We start from the raw sequence: 20051 nt of genomic DNA, 5'->3' as shown, positions 1-20051 counted from the left end.
ATTAGGTCATTACAGATTAATTTTATAATTAATCTAACTTTTAGCACAGTAATGAATTTCTTTCTTGCATGATTTAATGCCCTCCGTCCATATGTTAGGTAAAACCTTTTTGCATAAAAATGGATTAGGTCTAAATCTTACTTTTCAACCTTGCTCCATCCAAGTTGATATTTCCATTGAGTTTCAGATTTTGTTACAAATTGTTTCACTCTTATTATTGTCTTCTTAATTTTTACAGTCAAGCTAAATACACAAACTGGTTGCCTCAGTCATTCTCCTTGTTTTCTAACCAATATTCCCAAACATTTTAATTATGAACTAGTAGTAGTCCCATGCGTTGCATGATTTCGGTCCACGTGGCCTATTTGGTCTACTTCGATTCACTCGGTTTATCTAGTCCATTTCGGTCTATTTTGATCAACTTCAGTCTATTCGGTCCAATGTGGTCCATTTTGGTCCACTTTGATCCATTTCTGTTCTTTTAGTCCACTTTCATGCAATTCGGTCTATTTCAATCTACTTTGGTTCATTTCTGTCCATTCGGTTCACTTTGGTGCAATTCAATCCATTCAGTCCAACTTGGTCCATTTTAGTCCATTTCGTACACTTACTTAAGAAGGAGAAAAAACAAGTTTAGGTTGAGAGCATGAACAATAATCACAATCATCTTTACATTTAATACTATAAGACAAGGCCCTTCCCTTAGGAAATGTACCCTAAGATCAGTTTCCCTCGGTTGACCCTAGAGAATAGTGCAAGATCCATTCATGACTTCATGGGTAAGCTGCTCACCCACAAGGCCACAACACCCCATAAATTAATCCCCTCAAATCAATAAATAGGAATATACACACACTTGATTCTCGTTACTCTTGAAATTTTTTTCATAAAGATTAATTTGTGAATCTCATCATTGACATAACTTACATAGTAACTTCGACCAATGTCTAATTAGTAAGCTCATTCCTCTTTCTTAATAGGTCCCCGAATCAATGAGTCCTTAAAATTCCAAACTCCATTCTAACAAGAATCCTTACTACACTTCTATTTTCTAATTAACCTATCCACAGAGTTCAAGTAATGACATATTTTCCAGTGTCATACATATACTAACAACCACACTTTCTCATCCTCGTCACAATCTACCCATCTATATTAAAAAAACAAAAATTAAAAGAAATATATATGCATGAACGCCACCGTGATTCACTTAACAATGTACAAGAAAGATGTGACTTCACAAGTACCGAAGTCACGTTAAAAGTAGTGTTAAAATATTCACTTTGGAACTAGATTTAGGACCAACACATCCAAATTTTACCCACTGCTCTCATCTACTCTTTTTGGCTAAAGTCCCTTACACTAAAACACAAAAAAGAAGTATTACCTAAATGTTTAATCACTTCAAAACATCTTATCTCTTTGTTTCTTCCTATCTTGCATTGCTATTTGTGTACACTCATCTCTGATTATATCTATATAAGACATTACAGGCATCATTATTCATTAACATATCTGATCGTATCCTTTGTATTTTGGTATAGTGAATGACTATACATATAGGATAGGTCCATATTTCTTTAATTAATTTCCATTGTTATATATATATATATATATATATATATTCAAAATGGTCCACAATCGTAGGCTGGCTAAAGTAGACAAGACAAAGATACCAGTTACTACCACCACGTGATGACCACAACCTATCATTGTCACTCTAACAATCTGGGTCAAGCTTCTGACACACAGCCGCAACGAAAGTGAAGCTTGCTGGTACCCTACCCTTGCCGCCATGCCTATACATTTTCAACCATTGGATTTCAAAACTTTACTACTTGGATATAATAGTAGCTAACTGAGATAACTTCAACCTCTAGAAGCAAAGCAAAGCAAAAAGAAATAATACCTTTCTTTTATTCTTCACCATTGAAGCAAAAATATGCTGACATATAATATAATTGTTTGTATTGCAGTTCCTTGCAGCACGTAGCTCTCATCTTCTATCGACCAATAGGGTTTTGCCATTTCCAAGCTGCAAGTCCCAATATATATGTCATACTTGCATGTACGTTGAATATAGTGTAACTGCTTTTTTTTCTTTAGTATTATTACTTTTCGGCGTTTGCGATGGCGTAAGTAATTTTGAAGCGGTTCTAGAAATTTTTTATTCAACGAAAATGATAGATTTGAATTTATAATATTGGTTTCATAATTATTATTATTATTATTTCTTTTTTAAGAAGAATGCTGTAATTTTATTGAGGAGAATCAGTCATATCAGTTAGGATTACAGCATTAAAATGCAGATGAACATTCTCTATCTACACCAAAAGTCTGTTAATATGTCTAGCAAAAATATGAGCAGCAGAATTACCATGTCTCCTAATATGAAAAAACTGAACAGCAAAAAAATTTTCAGCTAAGCCTTTAGCTTTCTCAATCAAATGACCATAAGGTTCAAAAGAGAGAGCCTCACTCTCTGAAGCATTGATGACTATCTTTGAATCTCCCTCAAAATAAGGGAAGAAAGTCCAATGTCTCGTGCAAGAGTTAAAGCCTTGACAGCTGCTATAACTTCCACAGATGCAACAGAATTTGTGAGGTGAGTCTTCTCTGCTAAATGTGAGCTAGTTTTTTATTTTTATTTTTATAAATAGAATACAAACTTAGAACATTTAATTAATGATAATTGGTCATTAATTATCATCAGGCTAAAATGCCAATTGATTGATTTAATGTGTAAGTAGGGTTCGAACCTCAAATTTTTTATTCGACAACAAGATATTTTATTAGTTGAGATTGGAATCCACAATGTGAAAAAAATTAAAACTTAATCCTTTATTCAATAATAAAAAAATTATTAATTAATTTTTTATTTTTTTAAGATATGATTGTTAATTAAAAACTTGAACTAACTAAAACCCTAGTATATATATTGGCAGTACCAATCGATCGGTTCTTAATTTTCATCAAGGCTAAGATGCCAATTGATTTAATGTGTAAGTGGGATTTGAAACTCAAATCTCTTATTCAACAACAAGATATTTTATTACTTGAGATTGGAAGCCACAATGTGAGAAAAATTAAAAATTAATCCTTTATTCGATAATAAAAAATTATTAATTAATTAATTTTTTTTTTTTTTTTGAAGATATGACTGTTAATTAAAAACTTGAACTAACTAAAACCCTAGTATATATATATTGATAGTAATTCAGTACTTCGAAAGAGAGGCCAAGCATTTTGAGATTTGATTATGCAATAATTATCTCATACATTACATACATATATATATATATATATAGTATATGCCCTAAATTATATAAAACTTACATTATAAAAATATCAAGGCATATATCTAATGTATGAAATATTAAATAATGAGGCATATATTTAATGTATGAGATATTCTTGGTAAGGATAGTGTCACATGAGTACTTTAAGGTTCAAGAACTAAACCCATCAAATTGAAATGTTCACCACCTCTTTTAAAGTCCCAAATCCAGAAGCTCTGTATTCACGTAATGATATAGAGCGTGGTGTGATATACAAGTATGCAACAGGCACAGGAAAAGAATCTTTCACTGACGTCACAAATATACAGACTGACATTAATGTAAGGTATTATGCCCTCGGTGCAGGAGATAAATGGTTTATCAACTGACATTCATTTTAGCAAAAAAAAAAAAAAAGATGTTTTAATGGATTATAGAAATAAAGAATTTTTTTTAGTAGAAAAAAAAAAATGGTTACAAGAATATTGCTATAGTAACACTTTAACCTCTCCCGGACTAAGACTCTCATTGTGCATACAATACAATAGTAGGAGCACCGACAAGTTGTTGGTATGTAAGGTGAAATTTGAACCCACGACTTAAGCTGTGTTGGCTCAAGTGACTTACCACTAGACCACCAACTTGGTTGATAAGAAATAAAAATTCCATTTAGGCATTTACAAATTCTTAAATTTTTTTTTTTTTCATATGTATGGTTTAATCTTAGCTTATTACTTTCATCTTACTTAATAGGTCAAAAACGAATTGATCCCTTGTGATGAATTAATTGATTAATTAGCTAAATTTATTAATTAATCAAATTAACATACAGACGCGTGGTAGCATAAACAAATCACCAATTAAACTAAGTGCAGCGAAAATTAAATTGACACGATGATTTGTTTACGAATGGGGAAAACTAAGGCGAAAAAAACCCCACCGAATAATTTTAAAGTCACCACTCCCGAGAATCCACTATTATCAAAACAAGTAGTTACAAGTAAAGAAATCTCAGTACCTTCTACCAACCTACAATCGAACCCTTACCTCAATATCCAATTGGATTTGTTCTGTAGTAACAATCTCTCCTTGTAATGCACGGCTCTCAGTACGTGACTAATCAATTGCGCAGATCCCAGTACGCAACTTCAATCACTAACTAGAAAAGATTGCTAGCTGCAAAGTTCTTCAGTTCATCACACGATGAAAATCCAGAAAATGCTTAATCACAAAACCCTACAGTGCACAAACACAGCAACTTCTACACAAGAACGATGAACTAGGGCAAATTCTATCTCTAGTTACAATTTGCTTGAACAAATTTTGCTCAACACTTGTGCAACTTGTGTCCATATTGACGACCTTTAAAATAATTATTTTATATGTCTAGGGTTATGAGAAAAGAAAACTCAAACACATAATCACGGATTAGAGTCAAAACAGAGCTAAAAATATGTTTTTCTTAAACCTCAACAAATAGCCATCTATCGAGCTTTAATGAACTTTGCTCAACACTTGTGCAACTTGTGTCCATATTGACGACTATTAAAATAATCTTTTTATATGTCTAAAGTTATGAGAAAAGAAAGCTCAAACACATAATTACAGATTAGAGTCAAAACAAAACTAAAAATCTGTTTTTCTTAAACCTCGACAGATAGCCATCTATCAAGCAGCTGTCGAACTTTAATGAACTTGCACTTTTTAGCTTTAATCTTGGACAGACTTGTATGACTTCAACACTTGATCTTAAAACAAAGTTTCTTGAAGTATTAAACACATCCTAAATCTATCTAAATACAAGTAAAGTATGTTTTGTCAAAGGATTAGCCAATTACATAAAATAGTGACATATGTTCCTAACAAGTGAATCACATATGTCCTAACATTATCAACATAATATATACCAAACTAGCAAAATGAATTTAAATTTAAATTTAAAATAAATAGGAAGTTATATAAATATTTATACTATTTTGTGATGAAGGGAATGAAATAAATTAGTTGTTCATTTTCAAATAAAGGCGTTTGGAGTTCAAAGTCTTGCCAAGTCAGATGAGCCCAGTGATGAAATGGCATGTTCTGACCCAACCAAAATAAATAAATTTTAAAATTAAAAATAAAATAAAATAATAAAAAGAGAGAAAACAAGGTGACGGGGTATGGCATTATGTGACTAAATGGGCCACTTTCATGCCGGTACACAATTATATACACATACTTCTTACACTAAAATCATGACTTAAAATCACAATTTTGATGTAAAAAGTGTGTATAATTGTGTGCAATAAAAAGTATGAAATAAACACCAACCAATTCCATAAGTTTGAAAGGCTCACATATTATGAGTATTTCACTGCATGTAGCGAAAACTTGTTTCATTATATAAATATATATATATATATATATATATATGCAACATAAACACAATATTCTTTTTCCTTCATAATTACCACATATTGCATCTTCAATTTTCAATTTTAAATCCCACACTAGATTTTTTTTCCTCCAAGCACAACATCTTAGATTATAAATTTATATATATCTAAAAGTTAAAATATAATATTTATTGTTACTACACTCCAATTGAGCCATATCAGCATCAACATCATTATCTTTTTTTTTTTCAATTTTCCTATAATTGTTTTTAACATTTTTTTTTTTAATATTTATACTTCTCCGACCTTTCTCCCTCCTTTACTTTTTCATCTTCCCACTACCCTCTACATTAATATCATTCTTCCTCTTTCTCTTCATTTTCCTTTATTTTTGTCTCTTCTTATTCACACCCTCCTACTATAAATTTGTCACTATCTCTTCCATTCTATGCATAGCTTTCCCTCACAAAAAAAGGTTGCTTCTCTCTCTCTCTCTCTCTCAATTTTTTGGTTGATTTTTTATTTTTCTTGCATCTCTGCTTTAAGTTGATAATTTTTTATATTCTTTAATACTCTACTTTGGGTTAATGAAATTTAGTTTTGTTTTTTAAATTGTTGTTGTTGTTGTTGTTGTTGTTGTTGTTGTTGTTTATTTTTTATTTTTTAAATGTTATCATATTGAGTTATAAAGAATTAAATATAGCATATAAAAATATAATATTATTCTATTACGTAGCATGATTTTTTATAATGCTCAATTTAGATGTTAAATTATGAGATTTTACTAATTTTTGTTTATTTTTTAATTCTTTGTGGTAGACAAAGTACTCTTAATAGTTGTATTAGAAGTACTCTATAATGCCATTTAGTTAGAGAAAAGCAAATGTTAGCCAAACGAAAATAATTGGATGGGTGACAAATTTTAGCTTTTTCAGTTTTATTTTAATTATTATTATTATTTTATAACAATGCATATATAGAAATTTAATTCTTAAATTTTGCTAATAATTTTTTATTTGATAATATGTTTTGGGTGGAATAAATTACAATTTTTGCAAAGAAAATAATCTTAATAGATTATCAACAACAAATTGTTTTCCTAATTGGTCCAATTAATCATTATTAAGTTTTATTAATTTTTTAGTTACGTTTTTCAGTGTTTTGTATTATCAGCAGAAAAAATAAGGTTTGAGAAAGTTTTTTTAAAACTAAAAGAATAATTTCCAAATTTTATATTTTTTTAATGATTCACAAAATGTTAAAAATAAATTTTATTAAAAAATGAATACTTGTTTTTTGAATTTCTAAGAAAAATTGTATTGTTTTCATTTTGGTATGACAAAATTTATATTTATGATTTATTATTGATCCTATAATAAATAAAAATAATACATTACTCTTTATTAAATTAGTTTAATTTTTTTTAATTTAATAAAACTACCATAAGAATAATTATCACGCGCAACACATGGGTTCGCGGCTAATTTCTATAATAAGCACATCATCTTAGCATGTTTGGATGAGCCAATTTTTAAATTTACTTGATTTATTTAGCTCATATACAATTTTTAAAAATATTTTTTTTCAGATACATTCAACTTATTAATTTCGAAGGCTTCATATTGTACGTAATTGTTATAGATTTTGACGGACAATAATCTATCACCCTTCTAATAAAATAAAGGGACACATAGGCTCATCCACCTAGATTGACAACCATTCAATCAACTGAACCGAAAAAGGAAAGCATAACTGACAAACACATTTAATATATACCATCATATCGTATCCATCCTCAATGATCACGTATATATTCCAATGACTTCGTGACTGTTACCGAATTTTTAACAACTCATTTCAATTATAGATTCTACATAATGATACAACATCATTCCATTTGCTAAGATATGCTTTAAGATCGATACCACATTTATTCAACCTCTCTCAAATATAAAATTTTGAAGATAATCAAAACATGATTCGAGGACTTTGGATGACGCAAGAATGGGATCTGACACCTGCTTGAGCTGAAACCTGCTTGAGCTGAAACTGGTATCTCTTATAAATTAACATAACCACTCTCTCCCAGCACAGTTATAAGAGATAACGTGTTGAGCTTGCGGCGTTGTTAATTTTGGCCATGGTCGTCTTCATCATCATCATCATTGTCATTATCAGTAAAAGGAAAATAGTTCAAGGAAAAAAACATAAAAGGTTGTTCATGAAAATAAGAGCCATTGTCCACCATTGCTACCCACCGTCACTGACTCACGTACTGATGCCCCACTCGTGATGCCCAATGTATGGTCAAAGCCTAGAGTGTGGTTGAAGTTTTTTTTGCAATGAATAGAGTGCATTTACGGCCTTCACGCATGGTCCCAATAATTATTATTTTTATTAAAAAAATAATAACTTTTTTACAAATTCTTTTAGAAAGTAGATTGATACGATATGATTGAAGTCTTTTTATATATATATATATATATATATAATGACATTTAACTTTTTTTTTTTTTTTTTAATAATTGTTCTTAACATATATACCAATCTCTCTCTCTCTCTTTTTTTCTTTTTTTTTTTTATGTAAACAGAGTTCAACAATAAGAAATTTTACCTATTAAACTCACATAATTGAAATCTTTTCAACAATATAAATTATTATAAATTACAAAGGTTAGATCATTTTGTAAGTAAATCTTGTCTTCCCACTCCTTCATTATAATACCCATCTCCTATGTCTTCTGTCTACATTATCTCAAAAAAGATTTTTTTTTTTTTTTTTTTTTTAATGATCGATGATGCGTCAATTTATACCAAAGAAAGCTATGCATATTGATCACTTTGGAACAAGTTTAACTCCAAATATATTTGTAGCATTGTAATGAACATAACTCATTTGATTAATTGGTTGCGTCAAGTGTGGTTAAATGAGTTATATATGCATTGCATATAATAGAGACATGTCACTTTTCTAATATGAGCTGAAACCTGATTAAAGCTCTAATAACATATTTTGAGCCAAACCTTCTCTTCTCACTTTCTTAAATGAACTCAAAGCATATGGACCATAATTGATTTTTTTTTTTTTGGGGGGGGGGGGGGGGGGGGGGTAGTTGCAATTGAAAGATTGTAGTACCCCATTACCCATCCGAGAGTGTTGCGCAAGAAACCAGTTGAAGATGGGCTTCTGGGCTTGACCATATGTTTGTGTAGGAACATTGAATCTCACTTTCCAAGGATGCGACTATTTGCGTAAATTACAATACGAGGAGTCTCGAAAACATTGAAGACGGTCCAAAACTATATAACAGATGGTTATCTACCTATAATATATAATAATTCTGACATTATATATATTCCTGGTTGCAATTTTAGTTTTCACTGTTCATCACTCAGTTACTCACTACTTTTACCATCCTTATTTCTTACCTTCCACAACAACATAGGACAAAAAAAGAAAAAGAAAAAAAGGTATAATAATAACTATTTGGCATTATGCTACCTACTTATTTAACGGAAATGCACCTAATAATAAACTCTATTCTTTGGCCAATGATAGGTATTATTTTTCCTTGAACGTTACATAATATGATGCAGCCATGCATTTTTTTTTTTTTTTATTGACAAGATTTGGAAATCTAGGAGACTAGGACCCTATTTTTTGTCATGAGTAATATAGACAAAATTGTTTACCATAATGTTTTTTACAATTTATTAAAATGATTAATGCAATATTATTTTCACATGCAAGGTTCACAATTATTATTATTTTTATCATTTACCAACCACAATATGCATCCTAAAAGTTGTAAAAAAATTTATGTTACTAAATTTGTTGTTTCATTACAATTATTACTTCAATAAATTTCAGTTCATTCATGATTGCACACCAAACAACAAGTTATAGACTTTTTTTTAACTTAGAATAAGAGAGGGCAGATGGTTTTGAACCCAAATTCTTCTCATTTCAGAATCAAAACAATATTATTGCTTTTGACAAACTTCTCTCTTATTCTAACTTGTAAGTAGGTCTTAATTTTTGTATCTTATAAAATGTGAAGAGACTATAATAATGGTAAAATGTCCCTATCATAATAGATACCCTTATAAATTAAGTGCATTTTTTCCCATAGTCCAAAAGGAAACTCCCCTTTTCTTAAGTAGCAAGTATTTCTTGTTTCAATTGTGCTAATGGCAATGCTATCTCACTTGAACTTTTTGGTGTGTGAAAACTCTTATTTCCGCAACCCTATTTGGGTTGCCTTCTCCATATAGTAATATAGTATCCAGGAAGCTGCACTTGAGACCTAGACTCTAGTTTCTCATTTTGGGTTGGTCAGAAATGTATAATTCCCAAGAGACTGTTTTGGACCTTTTGGTTCAAAAGTTAAAGTCTACTTTCTAAAAGCATTGGAAATTAAGTTTAATAAACTCTAACATTTTGGGTTGGTCAGAGATGTATAATTTCCAAGAGACTGTTTTGGTTCAAAAGTTAAACTCTATTTTCTAAAAGCATTGGAAATTAAGTTTAATAAACTCTAACATTTTGGGTTGGTCAGAAATGTATAATTTCCAAGAGACTGCTTTGGTTCAAAAGTTAAACTCTACTTGCTAAAAGCATTGGAAATCAAGTTTAATAAACTCTAAACAACACTTTTAACATCTCAATGGAGGAAAAAAGACCCAGAAAACAACTATGAGATGGGGTAGCAATGTTGTTTTGGTTCAAAAGTTAAACTCTGCTTTCTAAAAACATTGGAAATCAAGTTTAATAAACTCTAAACAACACTTTTAACAATATCTCAATGGAGGAAAAAAACACAGAAACGACTGCAATGGGGTAGCGATGTTGACATACACAAATCAAAGGGGACCATATCTTTCCTGAGATTGGAAAAAACACCTTAGTATCACTTCTAAGAAGCTCACATATGGTTTTGTCATTGAGAGGAAACAACGAGTGACTGGCAAAGTAATAGGGACAAGGACGTTTGTATTTTTTAATTTCTAACATCTACCCCTAACACACTCCATGTCTATTCTTTTGCTTTCATATGTGAATTTTTGAAACAACTTTTACAATTTACCACTGTAAACTGCCCATAATAATGACCTTATTTTTATCATTCAATCTGCAAGAAAATAAAGACAATTTTCAAGATAAAGACAATTTTCAAGAGTTTGAGACTAAACCTCTGTTGTTGATGATATTTTGCACATTCAACCTAATTATCCAAACAATTTTTCGAAATATACATTACAAGAAACATATGCAAATTTAAGTGTTAAATGGATTAAATGTCATTGAAAATACAAAAAGAATAGTATGTTGGCACATAATTTAACTTAATTTTGATGGTAACATATCGAAATATTCAAAAGTTGTATCCTGTACACAAAACTCTCATTTCTGTGAGGTTTGGATAAGGTAATTGACTAATTAGTACGCACATTTACCCCAATAGAGATTATTAAAAAACACTCATTCCCTTACCTTAAAATAAAAAATAAAATAAAAAAAAAATCTCTTGAGAGGTGGATTTAGGACTTGAATCCAAGACATATCGCTTTGAATGAAAGACATTTCTATCTTGAGAAGGGAGGCTATTGTATAGTTTGGGTACTACTATACTTTTACTAACTTATTTTGTAACTCAATGAAAATTACAAACCACACTCAAATAGATAAGAATAAAACAAAAGGTTTTGTTAAGAAAAATAGCAGGTGTGTTTGGGAATGCCAAAAAAAAAAACAAGTGTATTTCCTGCTGACTCACTATGTCAGTAAGAGACTCCTCAAGGAAATGACAAAAAGATAATTCAGAACTGTACTTTAACGAAGCCAACCATAGAGTTAGATATGTAGAATGAAGTAGTTGGGAAGATCATATATTATAAAAAAATGATTAAGAAAACAAAAGGTTCATCTATCTGTATGATTTTTTTATATCCTAGGAAGTACATGCTTGAGTTGGGATTCAAATTCCATTGCATATACTATACTTTATACCCAACAAAAGAAAAACATAAACAAAATCTCTAGCTGGAATGATGACTTAGCATGTGAGGGTCGAATCTCAAGCAGAAGCAATCACATAAACTTATGGAAAAGGTTCACTGACCCTTCCCATAATGTAATTTGTAGCCATGATTAAGTTTGTTCAAACATTGTTGGCACAACCCTCTACATTCTGCTTTCAGCCACAAGTATTTGACATTTAAGGGGCAATGCATGTGCTAACATCCTAGTCTGTATCATAGCTTTGAATTATCTCTTGTATTATTCAGACTAATGAGCCCACTCATGAACTAGTTCCACTTTTCTTTTACAAGCAAACTTGCCAGGGCCAAGAAATTTTTTTTTTTTTTTGGGAGCACTTTAGTACATTGTTTATGCAATCGGAAGAAAAAAAATCAACAATGTCCAATGCAAGAAACCACAAACACGTATAAGATCCAAAACACATACAACACTAAAAAAAAAAACTTGTTGAAATGATGCTATAGTGTGTATGTATTGAACAAAAAGACAAAAGTGACATATTATCATTCTTGGTCATGTGTCGCACTAAATGCACTATAAAACTAAACGTAAACCAAATCCTAAATTAAGAAAAGAAAAAATCAATAAATCACAAATAACTAGTAGTATTACTACTACATTTATATACTCTAATCGAGAGAGTATCTCTTGAGACGGACTCATCACAACCATGCTTGTCTAATACAAGAGTTTTCCACTTGGATCCCTTTTTATTTCATTTGTGTTTTTGTGGGTTCTCCAGTCGTTTTTGTGGGTTCTCTAGTCTTGGCTGCATGGTTCCCGATACAGTGAATCGGTGAGTGGGGTAGGTAACGGAATCAATAATGACAGAAAAGGTTTGTCAAAAAACCAAAAAGAAGGAAAAGGTTTCCCAGAAACCGCTCGTGAGAAAATGGTTTCCTCGTAGCTGTGAATTAAATTCAGGATGTAAATTTTGAGGAGGGTGTGGTCTTCCAAAAAGTGGAGTTTTTCAAGATTTAGGTGAAAAGTAGAGGTTTTGAGTAACTTATTAGACTAGAACAAAAAAGGAAAAAAAAAATAAAAGGTCTCAATAGGTGTAAGTTTTTTATAGAGGAAATGTTACATAAAGGACGATGCTGAAAAATCATTATAGGAAACAGAACTATCCCAAAAATTGAAGTAAAGTTATTACAAAGTTACAGAAAAACATAGCCAAATGAAAATAGTGAGTTTTTCGAGTCACTCTTTACTTTCTAGTTCCTTCTACGTGTTTTCTGAGTAACATACTCTGCAGGGCATAACTTTTTACTTTAATCCAAATTCCAAAAAAAAAAAAAAATTGTTTCGTTGTTTTCCAAATGTTCCCATCAACTTATTCAGGTTATATTACTCATTTACCTGTATTATTACAATTATTTAGACCGGATGTTCCCACCAACTAATTTAAAAACAAAGTAAGTGCTTGATTTCAAAAGAATTACTATTTCAATTATTTAGATGCCAAAATTGTGTATCTATCCCCAAGTCAATGTCTTAAATGCGAAATCTAATATCTAATCAATGTCTATTTCCCTTTAATCTTTTCATAATCTCCTAATTCACATCCTAAAACAAACCAAGCATATCTTATCTCTCATGCCATTCATTCCAAGTGGGAAATCTCTTCAATTTCAATTATTTTAAGATGTTTTAATCTTTCTTCTTACATAAATGGTGAATCTCACCAATCATATAAAAATGGAAATGGAAATACTACGCCACTATGATATGAGAATAGTGCTTAATTTTCCTTCAACTAGACTCTCGTTTCCTATTATTCCACTAAAGTCTAGCCCCAAAGAATAAGTTAAACATCCCTCTCTCTCCTTTTAACTTTTGCCATATTTTGTGGGTGTCACTTCAAGTCAATGTTCCATTCATTTCTTTGATACTCACTAACCCCAAATCCACTACTTTAAACAGTGTAAGAGAAGACACATTTCAACCGATAATAATAATAATAATAATACCTTCTAAGAAGAAATTATATATGTCAATGTTCCATTCATTTCTTTGATACTCACTAACCCCAAATCCACTACTTTAAACAGTGTAAGAGAAGACACATTTCAACCAATAATAATAATAATACCTTCTAAGAAGAAATTATATATTTTATTTATTATCTAGATTAAAAATCCTTATAACCTAATTCCCAACCCAATCCCACTCTAGGGGCTCGAATGAACGATCACAAGCTCATGGATACCCCAAGCCCTCGTGGTGGCAAAGAAGGTACCACTTCACCTAACTTGAGTAGGAGTGAGAAATTATACATGAACAATAATGAGTAGTGAGAATTTATCGGTAAGAGAAGAAGGTACCACTTCACCCAACATGAACAGTAGTGAGAAATTATCAGTAAGGGAATGTTCCATTTCACCTAACCTAACATGGTCCATGGTGAGAAATTATCCCTCCTTAATTACTCAAATCCTATATAAAGACTCACATGAAGAATCCATTCACTTTTAAAGAACCCAAAACCTCACCCCACTTTTATCTCAGTATGTGAGAAGAATGCACGAATTAATTTCACAATTGGAAGAGCTTTTAGATTCAACAAGATCTTTCTCCATTTCAAAAATTGTTCATTTCATTTCATCACTCGTTGGTCACTTGTTGGAAGTGGAACAATTGAATTATTATATAATACTAATAACCAATCACCCAAAGAAATGAAGGAAGAATAATAAACAAAATGAAAAAGTTCAAGGTTTCCAATTGATATATGTTATTATTTGCAGTTATTTTATGTTTTGTGCTTCATAGAGTATATAACAACTATTAAAAATAGAAAAAAAAGAAAGTACAATCTTACAAAATTCTACAGCTTAACTGTAGATCGTACTTTTACAGCAAGAACTACACGGTGCACATGTAGAGCACCCATTCACCACCCAATTTTCATTTTCACCCAAAGACAAAGTTTCTCATTTTTTTTTTCTTCTTCTTTTACATGACAGAACAGGCATTTGGGTTCTCATCACTGAAGATCTGAGGTGGGTAGGCATATATTTCATTAGCATACCTTTGTGGATACATTTCCGTAGCATACCTTTGTGGATACATTTCCGTAGCATACCTTTGTGGATACATTTGTGGATAGTGCTGAAATGGATTTGCTTGAAGCTCTATCATCTTGTTAGTCTCTTCTGTAGTGGCTGCTGCTGCTTCTTTTGCCTCAGGCTTTGCTTCTTCTCCCTTACCTTCTTTTTTCTCTTCCTTAGCTTTGGTTTCTTTGTCTCCACCACCACCACCACCACCTTCCTCAGCTTTTTTCTCTTCCTTACCATCTTTGGATTCTTCTTTGTCCTTCTTTTCCGGTTCTTGTTTTACAATTACCGCATGCTTTCCAGTCCTCTTGTACACGTATTCCACCAACTTTGGTGGGTCAAACACGCCCTTCACTGTTACCTCTGAACTCTTTAGATCTGGCTCTGCCGACTCAACTCCTAAAAATAAAAAATAAAAATGAATAATTGAGAAATTTTTTAAAAAGGGATCTATTTAGTATAAGCTCAAAAACACTCAAAATTAAAAATTGGGATTATGGGATTTGAGGGTGAATGATTGAAGGGGCAAAAATTGGGTTTGATTTGACCAAAAAGAATGGAATCTTTTAGTGATATAATTTTAATAATATAATATCAAAAAGAAAAGAATGTGGTTGATTTTGAATTAATGGTAAAGAGAATAAACTCTGTTTTTAATAAGAGATTCAAAAGGTTTAACAACAATTAAACAAAAGGGCATGACCGTTGGTTGCCAACGGATTCATATTTCATAATCACAACTTTTTCATTTTTGTTGAAGAAATCATAATCACAACTAAAAGCCAAAATTGCATGAACCTCAAAATTAATTTTTCATTTTAAAAAAAAAAGCTCAAACCTTTCATTTTCAGTATACGTTTCTTAATTTCTTGTGCACAAGCCTCACAATGCATGTGAACCTTTAGCACCACTGTGATAATCTGAGGCTGCCAAACAACAACATAGAAATGAATCAACAACCAAAACCAAATTATTATTATTAAAAAAAAAAAACCATCTTGATTTTTTTTGGAAAAACAAACAATTTTTTATTTTATTTTTTTAAACCTCTTCTTTCTTCTCTTCAGGCTTGGGCTTCTCTGCCTCCTCGGGCTTTTTCTCCTCCTCAGCCTTTGGTTTTGGGATCGGAGAGATGAGCTCAACTTGCCTATGGCTCTTCCTTTGAACTCTCTCTAAAACCTTCAATGGATCAGCCTTTTCACCTTTCACCACAACCTTTGAAATCTTGCAATCCGTTATAACATCCTCAACACCTAAACCCCACACACACACACACATTTCAATCAAAACCAACACTTAGAAACAACTGAAACATACAAACATTGATAGCGTTTGGCTCAAAATGAACAACAACCCCACTAATTACCTTCAAAGCCTTTGAGGCAGCGCCGAACCTTGCGGGCACAACCTTCACAATGCATGTAAACTTTGAGCAAAATTTCTTGAGGTGGTGGTGGTGCTGCTTCTTTAGCTTCTTTGGATTCCTTTCCATCCTTAGCTGCTTCCTCTTTCTTTTCCTCTGCTGGTTTCTCTTCTGCCTTCTTCTCTTCTTTCTTCTCCTCCTCTGGCTTTTTCTCCTCCATCTTCTTCTCCTCTGGTTTCTTCTCCTCCTAAAACACAAAAGGTAACATTCACAACCCCAAAAAACAAATACTATAACTAATGAAAACCCGTCATCAAAATTTTAAAGTCAGCTATGATTCCTCGACAGACTAGTCAGCGTCAATAACACATAAAGCAAAAACAGAGAAGAATAGGATAAAAGAGTATGATAAAGACTTAAAAGTTTATAGGGGTTTCAAAGTTTCAAGACCTCCCCCATTTGTTTACTCTCTCTTCGTGGATAATGGAGATTTAGATGATGATGATGATGATGATGATAAGGCTTTGTATAGCAGCACTTCTTTTCTCTAGTGAAATTTTTTGGACTCTCTTTTGTAAACAAAACACATTATGAGAGTTTTGGACCATCAGATCTGAACGCTGAATAGGCTCTTTTATGATCATCATCATAACATGACGTGGCTACCTGTAAAGGGCACGTGCAACGGAGCAGGGACATGCTGCAGACAAATGGTGCTTGGAGGTTACATGGCTTCTTTTGGAATTTTTTGGGTCTTTTTGGGAATTCATATATAAAAAAAATTTGTTATAGCGTGGATATCTATGTAGAAAATTTTCTCTTTTTTTTTCCATAATTTTTTTTTTTTTTACTTTATTAAGCAATAGAGGTAAATATACATATGAATGTGATATGCTATACCATCAAAAAAAAATGTGATAAGCTATAATTAATTTATAATAAAAATGATATTTGTGATAAATTTAAGTTAGAATGATTGATGTTATTCCAAATTTATAATAAAAATAAAGGCGGGAATAACTATTTCAGTTGATTGCCGATAAGAAGAATGAAAATTGAGCAAGCAGGACAGTTGGCAACCACTAATGAAGTCACGAGTATCTGCATTGTATTCATAAATAGAAAAAGAATATCTTTATGAACATGATATGTGACGATTGATTTATAATTAAAATGATTTTACCAATAAGTTTTGAGTAAAAATGATGGAGGCTACTCCAAATTTATAATCAAAAGGAAAAGTCTCTTCACACGAAATTATTTATTGATTTGTTTACACTTTTCTCTACGCTGTTATGTTATGGTGGACCCACTTGAATTTTATCTCATATGCTAGGAAATGAGATATGAAACTTTTGATGAATTTGTCTATAGTAAAACTATAATAAAAATAGTATTAATGATAAGTTTATGTATAAATGATAGATGTTGTTCTAATTACAATTTACTATAAATAGCAACTTGTGAAAATAATTGTGTACTTGATGGTTGACATTATTTTTTTTTCTTGGTAAAAAAAATGATTAGAAGGGGGACCAGTATGTGACATTAATTAGCTAGTTAGATTTTTTTTTTTTTTTTTTTTTTTTTTTGGAATAAGTTTACTCGGTTGGATTTAGTAAAATATGATGGTGGTATTATTTAGAATGTCAATATCCTGAATTTGATCAGTTGACCATGGAGTATTAATCCAATCCAATCCAATGAGCAGGAAATCATCATATTGAAAACTTACTAATTACTAAGTACGAAAAATGTTTTCATGTGAATTTCTAGGAATTGGATTTGGGATTTGTATTTTTGGTGTATGCCTAGAGATTTTTCTATTGGGATTTTGATCACACACTTTTAACTGTCATTTTTAATGATTCAAACAAAAAAAAAATGAAAAAAAAAAATGTCATTTTTAATTTATGTAGTCGTACAATTAGGAAGTTTAAACATTGTATTCACGTGGTTCAAAACCCTTCTCAAACGGTGGGCTTTATATCAGTGTGCTGAGATTCAATACAAACTTTTTTTTTTTTTTTTTTTGACTCACAACCCTGAACATAACTATAGGAGCACCTCCAGTAGAAAATGCTAGATTGAGCCATAGTTACTGTGGTCGGAGGTGATCACATACCTCATTCTAACCCCACAAGAGAACTAGTAAATCAAGGGTTAGCTGCAATAGACAACCCCACCCCTCGTTAGGGTTTAAACGTGGGAGCTCAAGACAGTGGTCACAACCACTAGGTCACCTCTCTCAGTGGTCAATACAACCCTTTTATGTACAAAAATTTTCTTTACAAATCATGATTGGTGTACCAATATTACTATTTTCTGTCAATATTACTATTTTTTGTCAATATTACTATTTGCTACTTTACTTTCAACAGTGTTAAGAGTTCAAGAACTTCAGAGATAAATTGAATCTGAGAAAAAAAAAATTATAGATTTTCTGTGTAAGAGGTTGAGGAAAAAAAAAGGGGAAAAGAAAGAAATAATATCATTCAGGAAAAGTTTTATGATTTTGACCTATGGTTACCTAGTCAGTGGTCTTTTGTCCATTCTTGGAATGTGAATTGTAAAATAGTTATACAGGGCAAAGCATGTGAGTTAACAATTTTGCAGTTTTAGGTGTGTCTTAAACTTCCTCTTTTATTACTTTTTTTTTTTTTTGAGAAATCCTCTTTTATTACTTAGCTGTGACTTGCCATGTTAGGAGAACTATAAATGTAAAAACTTTATTGTAGAATGTATTTGCACTGCCACGTATTAAATACAACATTTTGCTTTTCTTGGTCCTGTATTAAATACATGAAAGGGGCTCGTAATTGTCACATTTATTGCATATTAAACAACAGCAGTATGATTAAGGGATCATAATTGCCATGGAACAGTCCATCACCTTTAGATGTTTTTAATAGAGATTTTTAAAAAAAAATCCTCAAAATTAAGTTACATATATGTGGTCATTAGCCATCAATCAAGTCCTAGGCTTACCATGTGCTTCAACACTCTATCGCAACTCTAATTAAATCTAAGAAAGAATCTCTTGTGTTAGGCCTACCAAGTCACCCATGTAACAAGTCAAACAAGTGAATGTTATGTGTTTATTTCGGGTCTGTTTGAGATTCGCCTATTTTATTAAAACAAAATTTTTTTTACTAAAAGTACTATAAAGTAAAAGTTAGCATATGCTTCGACACTCTATCGCAACTCTAATTAAATCTAGGAAATAATCTCTCGTGGTTGGCCTACCAAGTCACCCATGTAACAAATCAAACTAGTGAATGTAATGTGTTATTTTGGGTCTGTTTAGGATCCGTTTATTTCGTTGTAATTAAAAACTTTTTGCTGAAAGTGTTGTAGATAAAAGAAAAAGTTAACTGAAATATACAGTGAGATCCATAAATAGTACCAAAAGTGCAGTAGGGCTCATGAATAGTAGCAAAAATAAGCTAAATAATAAAATAAACTGGCAAATTTCATCCATGCGAAACACACACTTTATGTCCCTTTGTGAGAGTAGGTACTTTTTTTTTTACTATCGTGGTTTAGAGCACTTCAAGCACTTCTCCCCCCCCCCCCCCCCCCCCCCCCAAAAAAAAAAAAAAAAAAAAAAAAAACATACCATATAATTAGAAAGAGAAACCTCTTGGAGCAAGTCCAAGGCAATGATTAGAAGTTTTGAACCCAAAACATGATGAGATACTAGCCTCGTCACATGTGTTTTGCACATACGATGAGGCTTTTTTTTAGGGGAGGTCTAATATCTAATTTTTTATTCATCTCAATTTTTAGATTATGACACAACCCAAAAAATTAAATAAAAGAAATCGGTGAGTCCTAACCAAAAAAAAAAAAAACACAAAGCTAGAATGTGGTCTTGAAGGAAATATAAAAAGTGGACTAAGAAGTTTTTTTTTTTTTTTTTTTTTTTTTTTA

At 31.4% G+C, this 20051-nt stretch overlaps 1 protein-coding gene across 1 annotated transcript; it reads right to left on the bottom strand.

Annotated features, from left to right (window-relative positions):
- Positions 1 to 14398: 14398 nt before the first annotated feature.
- LOC126701807 (heavy metal-associated isoprenylated plant protein 7) lies at positions 14399 to 16744 on the bottom strand. The gene is made up of 5 exons (XM_050400180.1): positions 16569 to 16744; positions 16122 to 16365; positions 15803 to 16008; positions 15594 to 15681; positions 14399 to 15154 (listed from the first exon to the last, which is right to left on the bottom strand). Exons 1-5 carry the CDS (start codon positions 16575 to 16577, stop codon positions 14655 to 14657), a joined length of 1047 nt encoding a protein of 348 aa, XP_050256137.1. The 5' UTR covers positions 16578 to 16744; the 3' UTR covers positions 14399 to 14654.
- Between the last annotated feature and the right edge of the window lie 3307 nt (positions 16745 to 20051).

This window comes from Quercus robur, chromosome 10, assembly GCF_932294415.1.
Source record: "Quercus robur chromosome 10, dhQueRobu3.1, whole genome shotgun sequence".
Lineage (NCBI taxonomy): Eukaryota > Viridiplantae > Streptophyta > Magnoliopsida > Fagales > Fagaceae > Quercus > Quercus robur.
This window is presented reverse-complemented; position numbering and strand designations above follow the sequence as displayed.

Excerpts from the sequence above, each read along its gene's own strand:
- LOC126701807 (XM_050400180.1), bottom strand. Across the intron at positions 16,009-16,121 it reads CTGCCTCAAAGGCTTTGAAG|GTGTTGAGGATGTTATAACG; the intron begins GTAATTAGTGGG and ends TGTGGGGTTTAG. Across the intron at positions 15,682-15,802 it reads CTGAAGAGAAGAAAGAAGAG|CCTCAGATTATCACAGTGGT; the intron begins GTTTAAAAAAAT and ends GTTGTTTGGCAG.